At 42.3% G+C, this 21673-nt stretch overlaps 1 protein-coding gene across 2 annotated transcripts in view; it reads right to left on the bottom strand.

Moving 5' to 3' along the window:
- The window catches only part of jupb (junction plakoglobin b), a 73765-nt gene that overhangs the window by 29244 nt on the left and 22848 nt on the right, over window positions 1-21673 (bottom strand). For both annotated transcript variants that reach the window (XM_081377252.1, XM_081377253.1), the window contains exons 2-3: window positions 2386-2423; window positions 1312-1473 (exon numbers count right to left, since the gene is read on the bottom strand). In XM_081377252.1, coding sequence (XP_081233378.1) covers window positions 1312-1473; window positions 2386-2398 — 175 coding nt within the window. In that variant the 5' untranslated portion in view covers window positions 2399-2423. The remainder of the gene's footprint in view (window positions 1-1311; window positions 1474-2385; window positions 2424-21673) is intronic.

Raw genomic sequence — 21673 nt, 5'->3', positions numbered from 1 at the left:
CATTACATCAGAAATCACTGGTCATTAGAATTAAAACGGTTGCTTGCATGTTGTGTAATTACTGTCGAGTCCATATCGTAAAAGCCTGCGCCGAGTTTGCGAACTGATTTACTAAAGAATCCAGTGAATACGAATAAATAATGTTCAACTGAGACATACACATTGTTGAAAATAAAACAACCACATTCCCAGCATTAGGATCCTTTGGAAGGTAATGTTATTTTTAGTCCAGTGAGTGACCCTGTGCTCTTCTCTCTTCCTCATCTCACTAACGCCAGTGGGCGGGGCCTAAGCTGGTCTTTCGCTACCTAATTACGTCATGAAGAGGCATATTCCAGAATTAGTCGTTCGCTGGGCCTGCTAACATTAAAAGCTGATTTTGGACTAACAAGAACGTTTTCAGTTTTGAAACTTTCAGGATATTCGTAATATGTCAAAACCTCAAGGAAATTTGATTTCTCAGTTCATGACCACTTTAATATAGAATCATTGTGCAGTTACAGGTGTCTGCATATCAGCTATTTTATCCGCAAATAAGACCTAGATTGTGGCTCATTCAATCAGATCTCAGAGTCAGTTTCATAAAATATTTTAAAATCCATCACATCATGCAATATTTCGTAGCGTGATGCAGTGGAGACGTGGTTCAGGGCAAATAACAGAATAGATTGACACCAGAGAACCAGAGGAGGGAATAATGGGAGTGCGTCTGTGACAGTCTGAATGAAGTGCAATCCGTGCTGGAAGCCTTGCGAGCGTCAGAAAGGGCTCTTCGGAGGTTCTGTTGTGATAGCAATAATGTTCTAACCATAAAAAGTGAACCTACTGAACTGAGTGTTTGGATGAGTTTCTAAATGTCACTGGCTCTGGGCGAACAATAAATTTGCAGCTTTCTTCTAAAACTGCGCAAGCACATATGCTGCCATGGTGAGGAAGCTATTTTAAAATCCCCAGATACTTCGAACTGACGGCATGCACCACGACGACAAAGAATAATGAGAAAACCACAGGTACGTTTAATACGAATATTGAATAGATAAAGCAACAGGATTATCAGAGCCGTGGCACAGCAGTGAATGCATATCCTCATGCAGGCGATGTACTTTTTAATGCATATGTCTTAAGAAAGCGAAAAGTAAACAAAAAACTACACTTTCCAAACATTGTACAAGGCCAGTGAAACCACACAGCCCTTGCGGGAGGGTTCAACGCCACTGACTCTAATGTGAAATTTTTTGGAGGCCCTCAGGTAGTATAATTCATCAAAATGTTCGGAGAGGCATAGGAAGACCTTTAGAGAGAACACATTACCCGTGGCGTTCTCCACAGCGCTGGCACTGACGCTATACTTCTTACAGCACTCAGATTCCTCCTCATCACGAATCGTGGTCGCCCCGGACTGTATCCCCGAGTCAGAGGCGTAAAACGTCTGCTGCCACTCTTCCACTTTCACAGCTCCTTCTGCCTCACTCACTGCGCAAGATGAGCACCAAAATCACCATTTATATATACATTTTTATAAATTGTAAAACTGATTGAATTTTAAATATTAATATATTAATATATATTTAAATTGTATTTATACCATATATAATTATATAAAAATCTATAAAAATTGTGTTAATGTTAGCACAATGTTAAATGTTAGCATAGATATGTATATATTAATTATCATATATATATATATATATATATATATATAAAACTGTATATTTATTTATGATTTATATATATATATATATATATATATATATACCATATATAAATCATATATAATATCATAAATATAAGCATTTTATATATATATATATATATATATATATATATTTATATATATATATATATATATATATATATATTTATATATATATGTATATGTATATATATACTTAAATATATATATACAGTATATATATATATATAATATATATATATATTAATATATGTATTTTAATATTTATTTACATTTTTTAATACTTTTTATTACATTTTTTAATACTTTTAAAAGTCACCAATAAGAAAATCAGTGACAATCACCATGCAAAATCAAATTTTCGTGCTTTTCTTGAAGCACAAGAAACTTGATCACTAGAAAAGCAGCTCAAGTGTTGCTGTCAATAAACAATCATAATATGACATTGAGATTTATGTAAAATTACACTGGTAATAAAATGTATTAATTTGTATTACAGAACCATTTTAACAAGCTTAGACTTTTGGACCCTATTTTACCTACATGGCACTTTAACTCGACATGTCCTGAATAACCAAAAAAGGTCAGTCTAAGAAAACATTAAAATAAAACAAAATAAATTAATTAATTTAATTAAATAATACAAAATTAAATTAAATTAAACGTAGCAATTCTTAAATGATTTAACTTACTTTGCAGTGACATCACCACTGTCCAGCCTTAATTCAACCTGTGATGAAACATGAAGCAAAGTTTTAGACTGCATATAGAACAAGAGAGATGCAGTATGAATGCAGCGATCTGCAATGTGAAGTGACAGCATGCACCAGTTTAGAGGGAAAAGCACCACTGGGACTTAAAAATAGTGAGCAGACAATGCTATTTATAAAACTACTGCATAGAACGATCGCACAAATCATAGTAGCTTCCCCAAAGTGGAATTTCAATGCTTCATTTGTAGTTCACAGCCACAGCAGAGCAGCTCGATGGGAGAAGAGTTTCATATTCACAAGGACTGAAGAGTCTCAAGAGTCTTTTTCAGTGCTGGTTTTTGTCATTAATGTCCCGACGTTGCTTCATTCATAACCATAAATAACCCAGACAATGAGCAGGGACATGGCTGGAGGTGAGGGCCAATCAAGAAGCATGATGTTAAATACAAATATTTAAATAAAATGAATTCATATTAAAACAAAATATTATATTTATTTATTACATTTATTATTAAAACGTCTAATTTTTAACACTGAAAATACCTGTGATAATTGTGATTAAAAATGTATAACAATTATTGAATGTATTCATAATTTTGTTATTAAAATAAAAATATTAAAATAAAAATAAAATACTTTATGCATTTATAATTAAAGCACTGAAACAATAATGATTAAAAAGGCATAACAATTATTAATCAATTAATTAATTAATTAAAATATTAAATTAATTTATTAAAATAAAATGTTTATTTATTATTTATAATATTTAAAATGAAAGTTTTTACATTAATAACACTAAAAATTATTGCACAATAGTGATTTAAAAATGATTATCAATGAACAAAATTAATTGTCATGCATAGAAGTTACTTCACAGCAGTTACAATTCATTGACTTTTTCTTGACCTTTATACAATAGTGTGAAAGAAAGAAAACTTAGATATCTTATTGTCAATATCTCCTAATGCACAAAAACAACTAAAAGCAGATGCTCTCTCGTGTTAGTGATGCAGAAACAAAGACAGAGCTGAATTTTAATTTAAGAATATAAAAACACTTGCAAGAGCATTTCATCACGGAACTAGCAAAGACACAATTTCTTTTATAAAGCAGTGACTAATCCATTTTATCTCTTTGAATTACTTCCTTATGGTACCACATCTTACAAGATCTTATTTTTCCGTTTTTTTGGCTCCTTCTATTGCAATTTAAATGGAATCCAGCTTAAAAAGGAATCTCTGTTTAGTATTCTCCGCTATTCCTCGCTCTTGCCCTTTTCCTGTCTTCAGCTTCTCTTTATAAAACATTCAAATATGAATAGTATGCCTCTGTCCCTCAGTTTCATAAGGCATATGGAGATTTGTTAACTGTTATTATGACACCACGTGCCCTGCATTTTCCACACTCATTAATCACATCAACGTAAAGCTAGGCATTAACACACCAAACACACACACAACACTCCAGCGGTCAGAAAACCACCTCAGAACTGATTAAAAGAGGAACATGTCCTAAAAAAAAATGACAGCAGCTTTGCAAATTTACCCAATAGGCATTAAAGACCTATTAATTATGCAAGCACTGATTAATTAAAACAAATTTTCTGGGTTAAACAAGGTTTAAGAGGAAGTGTGCATTGTGTCTACTGCATTTTATATCAAATTACACTGTTTAATTGATAGACAACTCAAAAATTTAAAGGTTAATATGAAAGTTAGACATCATTGACACAAACTTCCGAAATAGATACGAGCGCTGTTTGAAAAAAAGCTGCTTTAAATTTTCATCGATGACTGATTATTGCAGTGTTCAGATATGAGGTGATGCGCTATGAAATAAAATCTAAAATCCATAACAATAATAATTTTACAATTAAATTAAATTACTATTATTCTCACAAATTCAATTTGAACGTACTTTGCGACAGTTAAAAAGTATGTTGAATGTGTGAAGTATGAATGCAATCCGGACGTACTACATTAGCCATGTTGTCATTGTCATGTGATCTACCGGCGTCAGTTGCGTCGCTTCATTGCCATTCACAACTCCTCTCCCGTGGCTTCATGGGATAGTAAAGTGTCTATAGTATGCACACTTCGGAATCTCGCCGGAAGTAGCAGGTCGTCCGGGGACTTTTCGCTTACCGTTTTTCAAAGATGTATTCGGACATACTACTATGTTGGCCTACTTTTCTTCGCACACTGTATACACCGCGTTCCAAATTATTATGCAAATGATATTTTACACTGATTTTCCTTAATAGTCGATGCAAATGACAGTCAGTATAATTTTCAAGTCACCAACCGTCAGGGTAGAAGTCGAATTTCATTGAACAAACCACCCAACAAAAACAGTATTTTTTTTCCCAAAAAAAAAAAACCTCTAAATGCACTGTTCCAAATTATTATGCACAAAACAGTTTGAAAACATTTTATAGGTTGTAAAGAACTGAAAATGGTCATTTGCTGAAATTGCAGCATTGGGAGGTCATATTTACTGAAATCAAAAGCTATTTCAATTAAACACATCTTAACAGGGCAAGTTACATAGGACCTCTTCTTTGATATCACCTTCACAATTCTTGCATCCATTGAACTTGTGAGTTTATGGAGAGTTTCTGCTTGAATTTCTTTGCAGGATGTCAGAATAGCCTCCCAGAGCTGCTGTTTTGATGCGAACTGCCTCCCACCCTCATAGATCTTTAGCTTGAGGGCGCTCCAAAGGATCTCAATAGGGTTGAGGTCAGGGGAGGATGGGGGCCACACCATGAGTGTCTCTCCTTTTATGCCCATAGCAGCCAATGACACAGACGTATTCTTTGCAGCATTAGATTGTGCATTGTCTGCATGAAGATGCTTTTTCTACGGAAGGCATGGTTCTTCTTTTTGTACCATGGAAGAAAGTGGTCAGTCAGAAACTCTATATACTTTGCCGAGGTCCTTTTTACATTTTCAGGGACCCTACCAGCTCTCTCCCCATGATTCCAGCCTAAAACATGACTCCTCCACCTCCTTGCTGACGTCGCAGCCTTATTGGGACATGGTGGCCATCCACCAACCATCCACTACTCCATCTGGACCATCTAGGGTTGCACGGCACTCACCAGTAAACAAGACTGTTTGAAAATTAGTCTTCATGTATTTCTGCGCCCACTTCAACCGTTTCTGCTAGTGAGCATTGGTTAGGGGTGGCCGAATAGTAGGTTTATGCACAACTGCAAGCCTCTGGAGGATCCTACACCTTGAGGTTTGCGGGAATCCAGAGGCACCAGAAGCTTCAAATACCTGTTTGCTGCTTTGTAATGGCATTTTAGCAGCTGCTCTCTTAATCCGATGAATTTGTCTGTAACCTTCCTCATTATACCTTTATCTCCACAAACCCGTCTTTGCTCTGAATCAGCCGCAAATCTCTTCACAGTACGATGATCGCACTTAAGTTTTCGTGAAATATCTAATGTTTTCATACCTTGCCCAAGGCATTGCACTATTTGACGCTTTTCCGCAGCAGAGAGATCCAGAACTTTCCCATATTGCTTGAAACCTGTGGCCTGCTTAATAAGGTGGAACATCCTTCTTAAGTAGTTTTCCTTTAATTGGGCTCACCTGGCAAACTAATTATCACAGGTGTCTGATTTCAGTGATCCAAAGAGACACAATATCATCCATAATGTTTATGACACTTAATTCCAATTTGCATAATAATTTGGAACGCGGTGTAGTAGGGAAGTATTCAATTCGAACGCAGTGTGTGTGAACGCTAATGTGTCCCTCCCCTTTTTTTGGGTCCAGACCGAAAGAAATTAGGCGTAGCGTCAGTTCTGGCAGGTCCACGTCTACCTTTAGGAATACGACGCCTATCACTGTATTCATATACTGTATAAGCTCCTTCAGTATTATCAGCAGCTATCGCGTTTCTCAGGAGCTCATTACCGTCCTCCATCCCCAGCTCCTCCTCTCGTCAGTCAGGATTTGGCCTTCTGAGTGCCCTTTGAATCAGAATAAATTCTCGAATTATGTTGTATCTTGAATGATATCTGCAATACATTCATGTTGGTTCTGTTCTGTTTTTTATAGCTTGACAGCTTGCATTATATGGGAAAACAGTATTAATGTTCTTTATGTTAATACATTAATTCACATCAATGTATGTTAATACATTAACAGTATTAATGTTCAGTATTAATGTTCCTCACTCAACCTGTGAGGTTGAGTATTTATAGATTCTGAAACGTGATCAGGATGGAAGCGCAGAAGAGGAAAATTATTTGAGTGCTTTCATCTCAAATTATATGTTGCAAGGTCCTAACTATGGTTTGAAATTCAGGGATATGAGCAAAAATATTCTCCCACACACACAAAATACCATACTAATCAGAACATAGTGACATTTCATTTCTAGAGGCTTCCAGCCAGGCCAAACTTAATTTAGAATTGAGAGATGCATATTTTGTGAATATGCATATAGAGTGACTTTACAGGCATGTCTTTGTCAAGAGTAAATTTGTAGCATCTCTAATGAAAATCCTTCAGAAATGCTGCTGTACAATAATCTATTAGTGACAGCAGAGTAATTTCAGAGTAATTTGCATGAGCGCAGATTTCATTAAAAATGATGTCGACCAGACAAATTCCTGACATCAAATCTTGAAGGAAACTAACCAATTTAAAGGTGAAGTGTGTAACCTCTCTGCCACTAACATCATCCAACAATTTAAAATATAATATAAAAATAATTACAAACCATAGACAGTATATAAACTGGACACAGCGACCACATTGGATTCAATGGAGACAAATTAAGTCAATTAGAAGCACTAACTTCCTGATGGTCGAGCGTACTGTGCAGACTCGAACTGAGCTTGACGACGTAGATGTGACGTGAGCAACCCGTCTGTCTTCTAGTAGCTGTGCCAAGAGAAATCTCAATCATTCCCTTCCGAATCTTGCAGAGATGGAGAGTGTGAGTAGGAGGTGTCCATAAGCTAGGAGCAGGAGAAACTTTTGCTAAGTATTCTGATTAATTGTTTTGTCATTTTGCCTCCACGTCCCCCCGATTGCGCGCGAGCTTCTCCTCCTGTCCATACGGTAATCTCTCTACTGTGCGACAGAGAGTCGCATGGGTATGACGCAATTGTTAGCCTATTTTTACAAAAACTGCATCTACGCGGCCATAACGTAAGATACAAGGTAATGGAGCCTTTTATACATTTTCGTGTTTCTTTAGAAATAAATAATGGACAAATGGAGTCTTTAAACGCCTCAGATGTAAAGTTATTCGCTGTCAAAGTGACGCCAAAATGAACGGGAGTCAATGGGATGCTAACAGCAGGTGAAGGTCTGCTAGCCAATGGCGGTGCCCGGGGAAGCTTCAATGTTTTCCGAAACATTGGGGGCTAGTTACAAACAGGTTCCCTATCGTTCGGTCACTACGACGTACGTCGTGGTGAACGACGAATAGGAATCTCGCTAGAGAGGCCAATCTACTTCGAGTGAACTAAAACAAGCCAATGCACATTGGCGTGCAATCATTTGCATCAGCTGTGCAGCCTCGCAGCGCGGGTATTTAACGAGCAGCTGGTGTGATTGCACTTCAGTCTTTTGCTTCGGAGCCAAGCACTTCGATGCGTCTTACAGAGAGTGATTTACTAAATCAACGAGCCTTCTGGACCTCTCCTTCCCGGTGCGGGCGTTACAGCACGGCAGCGCGAGCAGTCTTTCTCTCTTCTCTCTTCTCTTTCTGTCCTTTTTTGTTTTGTGGTATTGAGCAAAAAAAAAAGGGCTGTTATAACAGCTGGTAAGGTGCGCCAGCAGAGCGCTCAAAAGCTGTTTTTACAGCTGGTAAGACCTGCCTGCGAGAGAGAGAGTGACAGCGCACAGACAGGTGCACATTCCTGTCTGTGTTCGCAGTGACTGTTCCCCTGCGTGTTTCAGCACCAGTGAGAGCAGTCCCTAAAAGAGCTTACACAGATAGAGAGCGTCTTTTTCAAAAGAGAAAAAAATGACTTTCTATCTGTGTGTTTCTGGATGCGGTCGTTACCTGGGCTCACAGGATGGTCACAAGCGCTGCCTCGTGTGTCTGGGCATTGAACACGCTGAGGCAGCGCTTGTGGATGAGTCATGTACCCATTGTGGGAAGATGACCATCGCGGAGCTGCGGTCGAGACTCACGTTCCTGCAAAGGGGCGGAGTCCCCGTGCCGCTGCCTCGATCCAATCCTCCTCAGAGGATGGCTTCGGGCAGCGACATGGGTGACCTGAGGATCACGGTGAGCGCGGCTCCTTCGGGGAACCAACCCCCTAGGAGCCCTCACCCCTCTCATGCTCCGCAGCCAGTTGAGCCCCCTTTGGAGAGAGCTGGACCATCCTCGCGGTGTGTACCGGTTGTCTCCTTTGGGGCTCCCTGTGAGGATCAGATGTCGATCGCTGCATCGGAGGGTGGGTCAGACTTCTCTGCGGATGACGACTCGGCGCCGTTGCCTCCTTCGGGGGTGTCAACGGTGCCTGAGACGGACCCGGAGATGATGGCCATGCTTTCCCGGGCCGCCAACGGGGTCGGGCTCGTGTGGAATCCTCCACCGTGTCCCGAACCCTCGAGGTTGGACGATTGGTATCTCGGGGTGGCGCGCGCTGGTTCTCAGCAACCCACCCCAGTGCCTTTCTTCCCGGAAGTGCATGAGGAGCTTACGGGGACGTGGACGGCACCTTTTACTGCCAGAAACCGTTCCGGTGGCTCCTCCTCCCTCACCACCCTTGATGGCGGGGCAGCTAAGGGATACACGCGCATCCCGCCAGTGGAACGGGCCGTTGCTATGCAACTGTGCCCTAACTCCACTTGGCGCGGAGAACCGTGTCTCCCTTCACGGGCCTGTAAGTACTCGTCGGATTTAACCGGCAAGGCTTACAAGGCCTGTGGGGAAGCTGCCTCTGCCGTGCACGCCATGGCGTTGCTGCAGGTTCATCAGGCCAAGGCACTGAAGAACCTGCACGAGGGTGGTCATGATCCCCAAGTTCTTCAGGAACTTCGTATCGCGACGGACCTCGCGCTTCGTGCGACGAAGGTGACCGCGCGGTCGGTGGGTCGTGCGATGTCCACCATGGTGGTCCAGGAACGCCATCTCTGGCTGTGTCTGGCGGACATGCGGGAGACCGATAAGCTCCGGTTCCTGAACTCCCCCGTGTCCCAGACCGGCCTCTTCGGCGACGCGGTCGAGAACTTCGCCCAGCAGTTCTCGGCTGTACAAAAGCAGACTGAGGCCATCCGTCACATCCTGCCGCGGCGGCCAGCTGCTGCTTCCACCCCTCCGTCTGCGGCTCCTCAGTCTGCTCGTCGCCGAGGGCGGCCTCCTGCGTCTGCCCCTGCTCCCGCGCCGCAGCAGCAGCCTCCATCCAAACGGCGCCGTGGAGCCAGTCGCAGGCGGTCCGCCCCGCCCGTCCAGGACCCCACCAAGAAGGGCGGCAAGGCCAAGGGCAAGCGGCCCTAGGACGGGCGACCCAGAGATGGCAGGGACTGCTCTCCAGGAGACGATGACGGCATCGCTCCATCCCCCGGAAGAGGGCCGGGTGGAAAATCCTTGTTTTCCTTTTCTTTTTGTTCCGCCGCTGGCCTCAAAACCAGCGGTACCCAAAATTTCAATAAAAGAGCAGTTTCTTCCGTCTCTGGGTCCGAAGAGGGCCCGGAGAGCAGTGGGGGGAGAGAATCCTTACCACTCTCATCCACCTCTTCTATCGCCAGCAGGCAGCAGTGTGCAGCTCGAGAACGCAACCAAGCCGTCTCCTGCACCTCCCGCCTCGTGGAACCAGGTAAGTGTTGCGCAGCACACTCAGACTCCGCTACGGGCCGCCTCCCAGAGAGAGCCTCCCGAGCCGAGCCCCTGTGTTCCACCTCGCTGCCCCACTCCGGGTATGCCTACGGTCCCTTTGGTCCCGCTTGTACGGTCTCTGCGAGCCTGGCTAGCGCTCCCCAGTCCGTCTCGCTGGCTCATTCGGACCATCAGGCTCGGCTATGCGATTCAGTTCGCCCGGCGTCCCCCCAAGTTTCGGGCCATCCACTCCACTACAGTGAGAGCAGCCGATGCCCATGTCTTGCGCGCGGAGATCGCAGTCCTACTGGCGAAGGACGCGATAGAGCCGGTCCCTCCAGCCGATATGAGGTCAGGGCACTACAGTCCCTACTTCATTGTACCCAAGAAAGGTGGTGGGTTACGACCGATCTTGGACCTGCGAGTTTTGAATCGGAGCCTTCACAGGCTACCGTTCAAAATGCTCACGCAGAAACGCATTTTCGAATGCATCCGTCCCCAAGATTGGTTTGCAGCGATCGACCTGAAGGACGCGTACTTTCATGTCTCGATTCTTCCTCGACACAGGCCGTTTCTGCGCTTTGCGTTCGAGGGTCGAGCATATCAGTACAAGGTCCTACCCTTCGGGCTGGCCCTGTCCCCCCGTGTCTTCACGAAAGTCACGGAGGGGGCCCTTGTTCCCATGAGAGAACAGGGCGTTCGCATTCTCAACTATCTCGACGACTGGCTCATATTAGCACACTCTCGAGATCAGTTATGCGAACACAGGGACCTCGTGCTCAGGCACCTCAGCCAGCTGGGCCTTCAGGTCAACTGGGAGAAGAGCAAACTCGCCCCTGTGCAGAGGATCTCTTATCTTGGTATGGAGTTGGATTCGGTCGCACAGACAGCGCGCCTCACAGAGCAACGCGCTCAGTCGGTGCTGAACTGCTTGAACATGTTCAAGGGCAGGACGGCGGTCCCACTGAAATTCTTTCAGAGGCTCCTGGGGCATATGGCAGCGGCAGCAGCGGTAACTCCGCTCGGCCTACTCCATATGAGACCGCTTCAGCACTGGCTTCACGGCCGAGTCCCGAGATGGGCGTGGCATCACGGCACTCACCGGGTGGCAATCACACCGGCGTGCCGCCAGACCTTCAGTCCGTGGTCAGACCCCTCGTTCCTCCGGGCTGGAGTCCCCTTGGAACAGGTGTCCAGGCATGCTGTGGTTTTCACAGATGCCTCTGCCACCGGCTGGGGTGCCACGTACAACGGGCATGCAGTGTCAGGGGTGTGGACGGGCCCCCAACTGCAGTGGCACATCAACTGCCTCGAGTTGCTAGCAGTACATCTCGCTTTGAGCCGCCTGAAAAGGCCGCTACAGGGCAGAGACGTGCTGGTCCGTACGGACAACACTGCGACCGTTGCGTACATCAACCGTCAAGGTGGTCTACGCTCCCGTCGCATGTCGCAACTCGCCCGCCATCTCCTCCTTTGGAGTCAGAAGCATCTGAGGTCGCTTCGAGCCATGTATGTCCCCGGTGTGCTCAACCGTGTGGCCGACGAGCTATCACGAGCTGTGCTCCCGGGAGAATGGCGACTCCACCCCCAGGTGGTTCAGCTGATCTGGAGAGTGTTCGGAGAGGCTCAGGTAGACCTGTTTGCCTCCTCAGAAACCTCCCACTGCCGGTTGTTTTACTCCCTGACCGAGGGAACACTCGGCACGGATGCACTGGCACACAGCTGGCCCCGGGGCCTCCGCAAATATGCATTTCCCCCAGTGAGCCTACTTGCACAGACACTGTGCAAAGTCAGGGAGGACGAGGAGCAGGTCCTTCTGGTGGCTCCCTATTGGCCCACCCGGACTTGGTTCCCAGAGATCATGCTCCTCGTGTCAGTCCCTCCCTGGCCCATTCCTCTGAGGAAGGATCTTCTGACTCAGAGACGGGGCACCCTTTGGCACCCGCGTCCGGACCTCTGGAAACTCCATGTCTGGTCCCTGGACGGGACGCGGAGGTTCTAGGTGACTTACCCCCAGAGGTACTTAACACCATCACTTCTGCGCTAGCACCGTCTACGAGACGTGCGTACGCCTTGAAGTGGAACCTGTTCGTCGAGTGGTGTTCCTCCCGCAGAGAGGACCCCCGAAGATGTTCGATAGGGTCAGTGCTTTCCTTCTTGCAGCAAGGGTTGGAGCGAAGGCTGTCTCCCTCCACTCTTAAAGTACATGCTGCTGCTATTTCAGCCTATCATGACCACATAGATGGCAAAACAGTTGGAAAGCACGACCTGGTCGTCAGGTTCCTTAGGGGGGCGAGACGATTAAATCCTCCTCGTCCCCCCTCCATACCCTCTTGGGACCTTTCCCTGGTGCTCCGAGCACTTCAGGATGCTCCCTTTGAGCCTTTGCAGTCAGCAGACTTAAAGCTTCTCTCCTTGAAGACTTTGCTGCTGATTGCACTGGCCTCGATCAAGAGGGTAGGGGACCTGCAAGCATTTTCGGTCGACGAATCGTGCCTAGAGTTCGGGCCGGGTGACAACCATGTTGTACTGAGACCCCGGCCTGGCTATGTGCCCAAGGTTCCTACCACTCCCTTTAGAGATCAGGTAGTGAACCTGCAAGCGCTGCCCCTGGAGGAGGCAGACCCAGCCCTGGCTTTGCTCTGTCCCGTTCGCGCTCTGCGTATGTACGTGGACAGAACCCAAAGCGTCAGGACCTCAGACCAGCTCTTTGTCTGTTACGGAGGCCAGCAGAAGGGAAAGGCTGTCTCCAAGCAGAGGATGGCCCACTGGATAGTGGATGCCATCGCCTTGGCTTACGAAGCTCAAGGCGTGCCCTGCCCGCTCAGGTTGCATGCACACTCCACGAGAGGCGTTGCATCCTCCTGGGCGCTGGCACGTGGCTCCTCGCTAACAGATATCTGTAGAGCTGCGGGCTGGGCGACACCTAACACGTTCGCTAGATACTATAGCCTACGTGTAGAGCCTGTGTCCTCCCGTGTTCTCACCCTAAACGGGTAGAAGCACTGAGAGTACCGGCTCTGTCGGCTTGCTGCACCCTACTGTGCACCCTTATTGCTCCAGAGTTAAAACCTGTCGAGTCCTCCAAACACCCTCGGCCCGGATGTGGCGGAGCGTCCGGTGCCAGGCCTTTATCCGCTGAATCCTTGAGAACCGGGTCTAGGCTGGGTCCCATATGTGTGACCCTACAGGGATCCCATATGTGTATATCTTCCACGGCTGCTCCTAAACGGAAGCCCGTGTCTTTCCCTTGGGCTAAGTCACCCATTATTCATATGCAGTACAACCCTTGGGTTAGTCCATATGTGTTTTCCCACATAACTCTTCTTAAGAATGTGGTTCCCGCAGCGTTCCCCTCCCTCAGTTCGGGCACGCTTTCCCAGTGTTATCCAATATCTCACTGTATGGGTTATCACGGAACAACAGTGTGGATACTCTTGGGTAAGCCCTCTCCTATCGTCCTTCCAGGCAAGAAGGTGTAGAGGCTTGCCCAGGGCGCTGGATGGGGTGCAGCAGCTGTGGCACTTTGGTAGGGATTCCTATTCGTCGTTCACCACGACGTACGTCGTAGTGACCGAACGATAGGGAACGTCTCGGTTACATATGGTAACCCTCGTTCCCTGAGGGAGGGAACGGAGACGTACGTCCCGTCGCCACATCTGCCGCTACCCGCCGGGGCAACCAGCTTTTTCAGGCTTGGCTCCTCAGCAAAAAACTGAAGTGCAATCACACCAGCTGCTCGTTAAATACCCGCGCTGCGAGGCTGCACAGCTGATGCAAATGATTGCACGCCAATGTGCATTGGCTTGTTTTAGTTCACTCGAAGTAGATTGGCCTCTCTAGCGAGATTCCTATTCGTCGTTCACCACGACGTACGTCTCCGTTCCCTCCCTCAGGGAACGAGGGTTACCATATGTAACCGAGACGTTTCTCAAACACGCCTGCCATTGGTTGAACAAACAGAGAGTCCCACCCTAAACTCACGCCATTGGTTGAGTCCTTGTTGCTGTGATGGGCTGGTTGGGATGCTCAATTCAAAAAATTACACATTACATTACAATATGTTTACATATTTATACAGATTTCTACATTTTCTGACATGAGAAGTGTAATGAAATGCTAAGAATATTCTTTAATATAACTCTGATTGTGTTTGGCTGAGAGAAGTAAGTCATATACACTGTACACATATGATGGCTTGAGGGTGAGTAAAATATGGGATCATTTTCATTTTTGGGTGAACTATTCCTCAGTAAGAGGTCCTTGCGATTTTCCCACCAAAATAGAAACTCAGAAATTAAGAAAGCCATGAATTAGTATTGTAATTTTACAGTAATGTTCTGTAAAAAAATTATTATAATTATAATAAATAATTTGTAGTAATATAGTATAATGCAACAGTATTATATTTCTTTACTGATTTGTTTAATTTTTATAATTAAATAATAGTTTTAATAATAATAATCATTACATATGATGATGATACTGAACTTTTTTCCTTTTCCTTAGCTGATCACATGTATGATTACTATATTTAGTATCTAGAAATGATCTAAATCTAGGATGTAGGCTTGCTCAATTTAAAGAGAATGTGAAGAACAGTCTCTATTCTTTGACCATTGTCCTCAAGAAAGGCAAGGCCTGTCCGAGTCAATGTAATACATCTCTTTCTCCCCAACTTCTCCTCTCACTTCCTGCCGAAGACAACATCTCTGATGATGATTAATGGTATGAGAAGATCTCGGTCTGTTTTGTTCATCGGACACTGCCTGTTCACATCGTCTCCATTGTTCTGTTGTTACAATAGCTACCTGTGATCCTAGCGCGCGCACACACACACACACACACACACACACACACACACACACACACACACACACACACACACACACACCCCTAAGGGTCTTTGCTGTATTTAGGACACTTGACACTGAACAATGCAGCACCAGCAGACCTGTCAGCTGTTGTTTGACTTCCAGCAACATGCTGCCGTACTTTGTGTTTACTATGCAAGTGTCAAGGCGGATTTGTATTTGGAGGTTCCACCAGCGAGACTACATCATCTGTCTGAATGTGTGTAAGGATTTAAGCATAAGATGAAGTGTTTTTGGCATACAAATTACATATAGCAGCAAAGCAGTTAAACTAATGACTAATTATGACTAAATTAGAAAAATATAGAAATAGAACTAATTGGAATGTTGGGAACCAGTCAGTTGACGGTAGCCATTGACTTCCATAGTACATTTTTTTCCTACTATATGGATGTCAATGGCTACCGTCAACTGTCTGGTTCCCAACATTCTTCAAAAAACTTATTTTGTGTTCAACAGAAGAAAGAAACTCATACAGGTTTTGGAACTGCGTGAGGCTCATTTTTGGGTGAACTATCCCTTTAAGAAGGCAAATATGGTCAATTTTGGTTTCATGCCGACTGCAAAGATCTAGCCTAAACAAATGGTCCTTTCAATTAGAGTAGACCAAGTTGCTTTAGAAGAAAAGCGTGTGCTAAATGGCAATTAAATGCGGGATTGTGTTCAAAAGTCTCTCGGTTTGACAGAGCAGTGCTGATAGAAACATCTGTACAGGGATGAGAAAATCGAATCCACGGCAGGTACTTGGCAGAGGTATCTGCAGGAGACAGCGAGGTTTTGCCAGACTCCTGGAGTGCAGCTGATGATACCGTGAGTCACCTCACGCCAGGACTCGAAATACAAAGTCACCTGCACTCTGTGCACTAACACCTAGGCAGGAAGGCGAGAGAAATGCCAACCACGATTGACTATTACGGCAAAAGACGGATATAGACGGTTACGTGTAAATTTATTCACTGAGCTGAGTTACCTGTCGGTGTAATAGAATATCATTAGGGATAAAAAAGGTGCATAAATGCAGTGAGGTTTTGGTCCAATGCTACATTAGAAAAGAATCTGATAGAGTTATAAGACACCTAAGAAAATATCAACACACTAATGCTGTTATACGAAACATTAGAAAGCATTATGCAATCAAGCTAAAGATAATTCACTCACATTAGCTTCTAAACTAATTTGCAGGAGACATATCACAGAAAACTCAATTTTCTTTGCTCTTTTGCAGTAGAGTTCAAAATGTAGACATTTTCTAATGTTCGCAGTGGAAAGCTCACACAAAACATTTACTGAAATAAATCTGCATTAACAGGTCATTCGAGAATAGTCATGCATACTATACTTACTATTGCTGCAGTTTCTACTATGTACAGTATGAAAACTTGGATGACTTACAACATCTGCCAATATTTGCAGTATACTACAAAGCACGCTGTGTAAAATACTGTCTCCCACAATGCAATGCTCTCAACCTGTTATTTCTAGCATGGGGAATGAACAGGAAGCTACATATATCAACCTTGTCTTTTTTGACTCAGTAATTCAATATATTTGACTTCCAAATTAAATAATAAGAATTAAACACGCAAATTATGAAGTCATGTGAATAATACGATGTGACATTCCACGAGACCATTATTGTGGAGTAAATATCGTCAAGTTGTGTTTACCGCAGACTTTAATTTACTCATACATTGAGAAACCCATTATAAAACCCCATAGGAAAATCTTGTGGGAACCAGGAGGGAATTATTCTTCTGGGTTTTGACATCATCCCTGCACTAGCCTACAAGAACGAATTTGAATCCCACATGCAATTTTAGTGAATAAGACCCATTTTACGACCCATTAAGTACAAATTGATGCAAAAGTGTAGAATATAACCCCTTCGGCTTTTAGCAGAAAAGCTAGTACAAGTGTCGCATAAAGATTATCACTCATGTTTCCAACACATGGACGTAACAGAACCTCAAAACCTTAGCGAGCAGTGGATAACCCGCAGCGGGAGCATTACATTTCCAGCAGGGGGGAAATACAACATCTCTGTAATTCAATAGCATGAAAGAGACACAAAAAATGTCAAGGGATGTACCTTGTTCTTAACCTTACAAAGGTTGTAAATACAAGACATCCTGGATCATCTCATCTACTGAATTTTACAGGAAGTACTTGAAGAAAGTCTTTGAATAACGGCATGAATCACAGTTCAGTTCCATATTAGATTTTCTTTTCCTATTTTCAGCCCTACCATGTTCAAGGTTTCTCTGATATTAAATGTAGAAATGTACTTTGCTGGAAAAAAAAAAATCTATTAAAATGGGTTATTGGGTTCTGGATATGAATCTAATTTAGTTGAGAAATATGCTCTGCAGAATGGCATTTGAATTGCCATAGAGAAGGTACAAAAAAGGTAGCATTTGTATCATTATTTATTAACTTAGACACCGTTTTAACAGAAAACTGTTCTTTCTGCGCAAACTTCAAAAATGCGAACCAGTGAGAACGTTATAAACATTTGCTAAAACTTAAAGACTAAGGAACCTACTGATCCAGCTTTCTATCTCACACATCATTTCTATACATTAAAGGTACACTATGTAACTTTTGACACTCTGGCGGTTAAAAACCAAAACTGCATGCGTTTTGTGGAAGAACATTGTTTTGGTTGTGCTTCGGCTCTGCGTGACTAATCCAATGGTTATCCAACTGCTCATAAAACATTCTAGTCTTACTACTAGTCTTAAGAGATATAACCGGTTTAGATGGAAAGGATCTCAAACTGACTAGCTGAAGACGTTACTGTAGCTTTACCCATTAATAGACATGATACTTATGCTTTACAATTAGGGCTGGCACAATAAATCGATGAATCGTAAATAGAGAAATGATTCTGAATCGATTCCAATTTTTTCCGAATGCATCGTGATTCTCTCTCAAAACGATTCTGAGCTTAGTTTTTAACAGCAGATGGCACTGCGTGCTCTAGAAACAGCCAAAATCGTCTGGCTTCCTACACACACCACTTGAACCTTCTATAAAATAATCATTCATAAAGTTTAAAAAGGTTGAAGTGAATTACAAGGGTGTTTGCAGTGGGCTGTTTACATTAATCTTGCATCATAAAATCATTCTGAGGTGCAAGCACTGTACATTCTAGGGAGAGCAGACGTCCCGAAAAATTCGGGACAGTCTCGAAATCTAAGCTGTTGTCCCGAATCCGGCCCTAATTGTCCCGAAAATCATACTAAAGCAAAATCTTGAGTAGGTATTGTTTGATAAAACATTAAAAACTGTCCGTGGAGGTTGAGTCGTCCTGCAGCCAGCCCCCGCCGGCTGCTCATTGGCTGATAGGCGTGGATTTATATGCATTGATAAGCGAGCGCAAGTTGCCACAGCCGCGAGGACAGTGTATTTGCAGGAAGCCGGTCGTAAGGGAGTGATTGGTTGGTCGCAGCACTGTGTGCAAAAAAATACTTCGGCCTAATGTCTGATGTCGGGTTACACAAAGCAAATTATCTACACAATATACCATTCATATATATATGAAACATGGGAAGAACAAGTTAATCACCCCAAACCTCCATCATCAATGACATGAGCAGGGCGTTTCTCAGTGATACGCTACTCATTTTGAGGTACATTATGAGATGTTGCAGCTGTAATTCCTCACCATCAGCATTAACAAGTGTATGTCCATCAACAAACCCATGTGCATATTCTAATTTATTGTGGTGCACATGCAGGAATTTTATCAATATATGCGCATACATTAACCCAGCACTAACGTGAATGACTGACGTTTGTAAAACAAATCTTGCTCCATCCTTTATCTTTACTCAAAGTAGTAAAAATGACAGACAATCTGCATTGATTGACACAGTTTTAGGTAATAGTGGCCCACAGCTGATTAGCAGAATTATTTCATTAAGAGCCGGTTAGCCAGAAACGTTCACAATATAAAACACAAAACTACGTATTTGGAACACCCGGTAGAACACATCAATCACGTCACGGTAGATATACATCAATAATTATTCATACTTGCAGGTTGTGATTCTGAGGAGCAAGCTGGTCCAAATAAACTAGGTACTGGCCCATTGTTCACGAGCAAGCGTTTTGCGAATCCCGCGTCGAACTCCGAGATTTGAGAAGCAGTCGTCAGTAAAATTACGTGTTTGAAGGCGTGTCAAGTGTTTTGCGGGCAGAACACGTACAACATAGGCGGGCATTATGCAAATGTATCTTCTAGTGACGTAGACCTGTAAAGCAGTAGGATTCGAAACAAAAACGACTGTTATAGGTGGTTCAGAGTCGATTATTTCTTGTGGGAGACAATAACTTTATTTATTGTGCACTTTCGACTTTACAACTTTGCAGAAAGTTTACATTCACAAACAGGTATATTACACACTGCATGAAAGGGAATAATTGGGGCACTTTAAATTTTGTTAATTTTGAACAAAAAAAGTTACATAGTGTACCTTTAAACATCTTTTTTTAAATTTTTTATAATGTGGGCCTCAATTCAAACAGGCTACACGCAATGCAAGATAATCTGACATTGCATAACAGAGTCTAACATTCAAACTTTAAAGGTTTATCTTGATGGCTTTTATGCCTCTTTTTTATAGTTAAATGTTGTACAAATGCTGAACATTGCTTGAGGGACTTTATATGGTATATCGTTTTAATTAGTCAGTGCTCGTATGGGGTAACAAAGAACTTTCTGATGGACAGATAGGATCTAAACCAATTAAATCCTGTGTGCCTGAGAGGCCAGTCCACTTCTGTATATCTCAGATCATTAACAGCTTTAATTAGGGCTGTTTCAGTGCTATGATGATGTTGATGATCTCAGATCTTCAACTGAGACTACATTTATATTTATTATTTATTTAATAGAGAATAAAAGTCTAAATTAAACTTATGGTTGTTTCTTCAACTACACTGATGTTTTTATTACAGATTTCAAATTTTTCTAATATGAAAGACTTATAATAATTAGTAAATAATATTTATTATAATATTTAAAAATAATATCATAATTAGTCTTTTTTTACCATACTTTTATTATATATCACTTAAAATATATATTATATATATATTTTTTAAACTTATTTATATAAAAAATGTATATAAAAAAATAATAAATAAATAATAATAATAAATAATAATATATTTATATATGTATGTATATATATATATATATATATATATATATATATATATATATATACACAATATACACAATATTTGTGGAATAATTTCCACTGCAACAAACAACTGTCACTAAAAAAGTTTTATTAAAATGAATCCATGAGAGTGTGAAAGAGTGTTTTAAGAGACATTACTTTCTAAAGTTGCACAGGGACAAAATATTTCAGTAAAAAAAAAAAAAAAAACACCCTTCTATTTTCTTAGTAATTTTCCTAAAAAGGATGCAAGATTGGCCCATAATTGCTGAGTGTCAAATTATGTACAAATATTTCTTTAAAAGCATGTAAGTATCTTCCTCTAATTGGGAATGATACCACAGAAAGGCTAATTTGCATAATTCAAAAGAGCTTGGTTTATAAACAGCTTAATATAGCTAACGGAAGCTGTAAACATGTTAGGTTTTAATTAATATGGATTTGAGGGTCGGGGTCTATCTGGGTCTACTCACAACTAATAAAAACACTAAATTTAAGCACTAGGATTTGAGCATTAATTCCACTTCAGATATAATTTCACTTATACTTATACAGATACTTATGGGTTATATAGTGGGTTAAATTACAAAACATACAAAAACAAAAATAGAAAAAGTTTCAAGTATAGTATTACAACAGTCATTGTGGATTTTCTGCAAGTATTTTTGCTATATCTTAAATTAATTTAAATAAAAAACTGAAAAAAAATATATATTGCATACACACACACACACATAATATGCGATTTTGGATGCAACCATAGTTTCACTTTATTTCACCAGTATGGACTGCATACTGTCCTAACGCTAACCAATCAGACCTCAGGTACCGCCCAAAATGCAGCAATAACCAATCAGAAAAAATAAATATACTTTTTAATGTCACGCTGATCGTCATTCGTCGCTGTCACATTCAAGTACTCATGCACATCCCCAAAATAATATATTTTCAAATGTCTAGCAGTGATTGTATGTCATACAATATATATATATACATAAAAAATTATAATAACATACATATATATATATATATATATATATATATATATATATATATTCTTAGTGGTAAATCATTAAAACCAGAAAGAAATCACCAGCTAAGCTTGTTTTCAGAAAACGTATCTTGAGAATGCATTTGGTCTTGCAGCACCCGCACATTTTAAGAATATAATTTTTTGCAGTGCCTGCACTGTACCGTCAATCATGTTGACAAATCTTAGCAAAATCCATCTGGCTCTGGTGTCTTTATCAAGCATCTGAGTGTAACTCACATCATCAGCGAACTAGAGCTTGCAGTTTCCTGTTCCGAAGGCAGAAGGTGGAGATATGTGGAAATCTAAGCAAGGCAATAAACTTCACAGGGAAGGAATCACAGGGTGTGACCCTCAAGCCCGGACTGAGATGC

This window comes from Scardinius erythrophthalmus, assembly GCF_964197995.2.
Source record: "Scardinius erythrophthalmus genome assembly, chromosome: 10".
Classification (NCBI taxonomy): domain Eukaryota; kingdom Metazoa; phylum Chordata; class Actinopteri; order Cypriniformes; family Leuciscidae; genus Scardinius; species Scardinius erythrophthalmus.
Note: the sequence above shows the minus strand (reverse complement) of the source record. Positions and strands in the feature narration are given on the sequence as shown.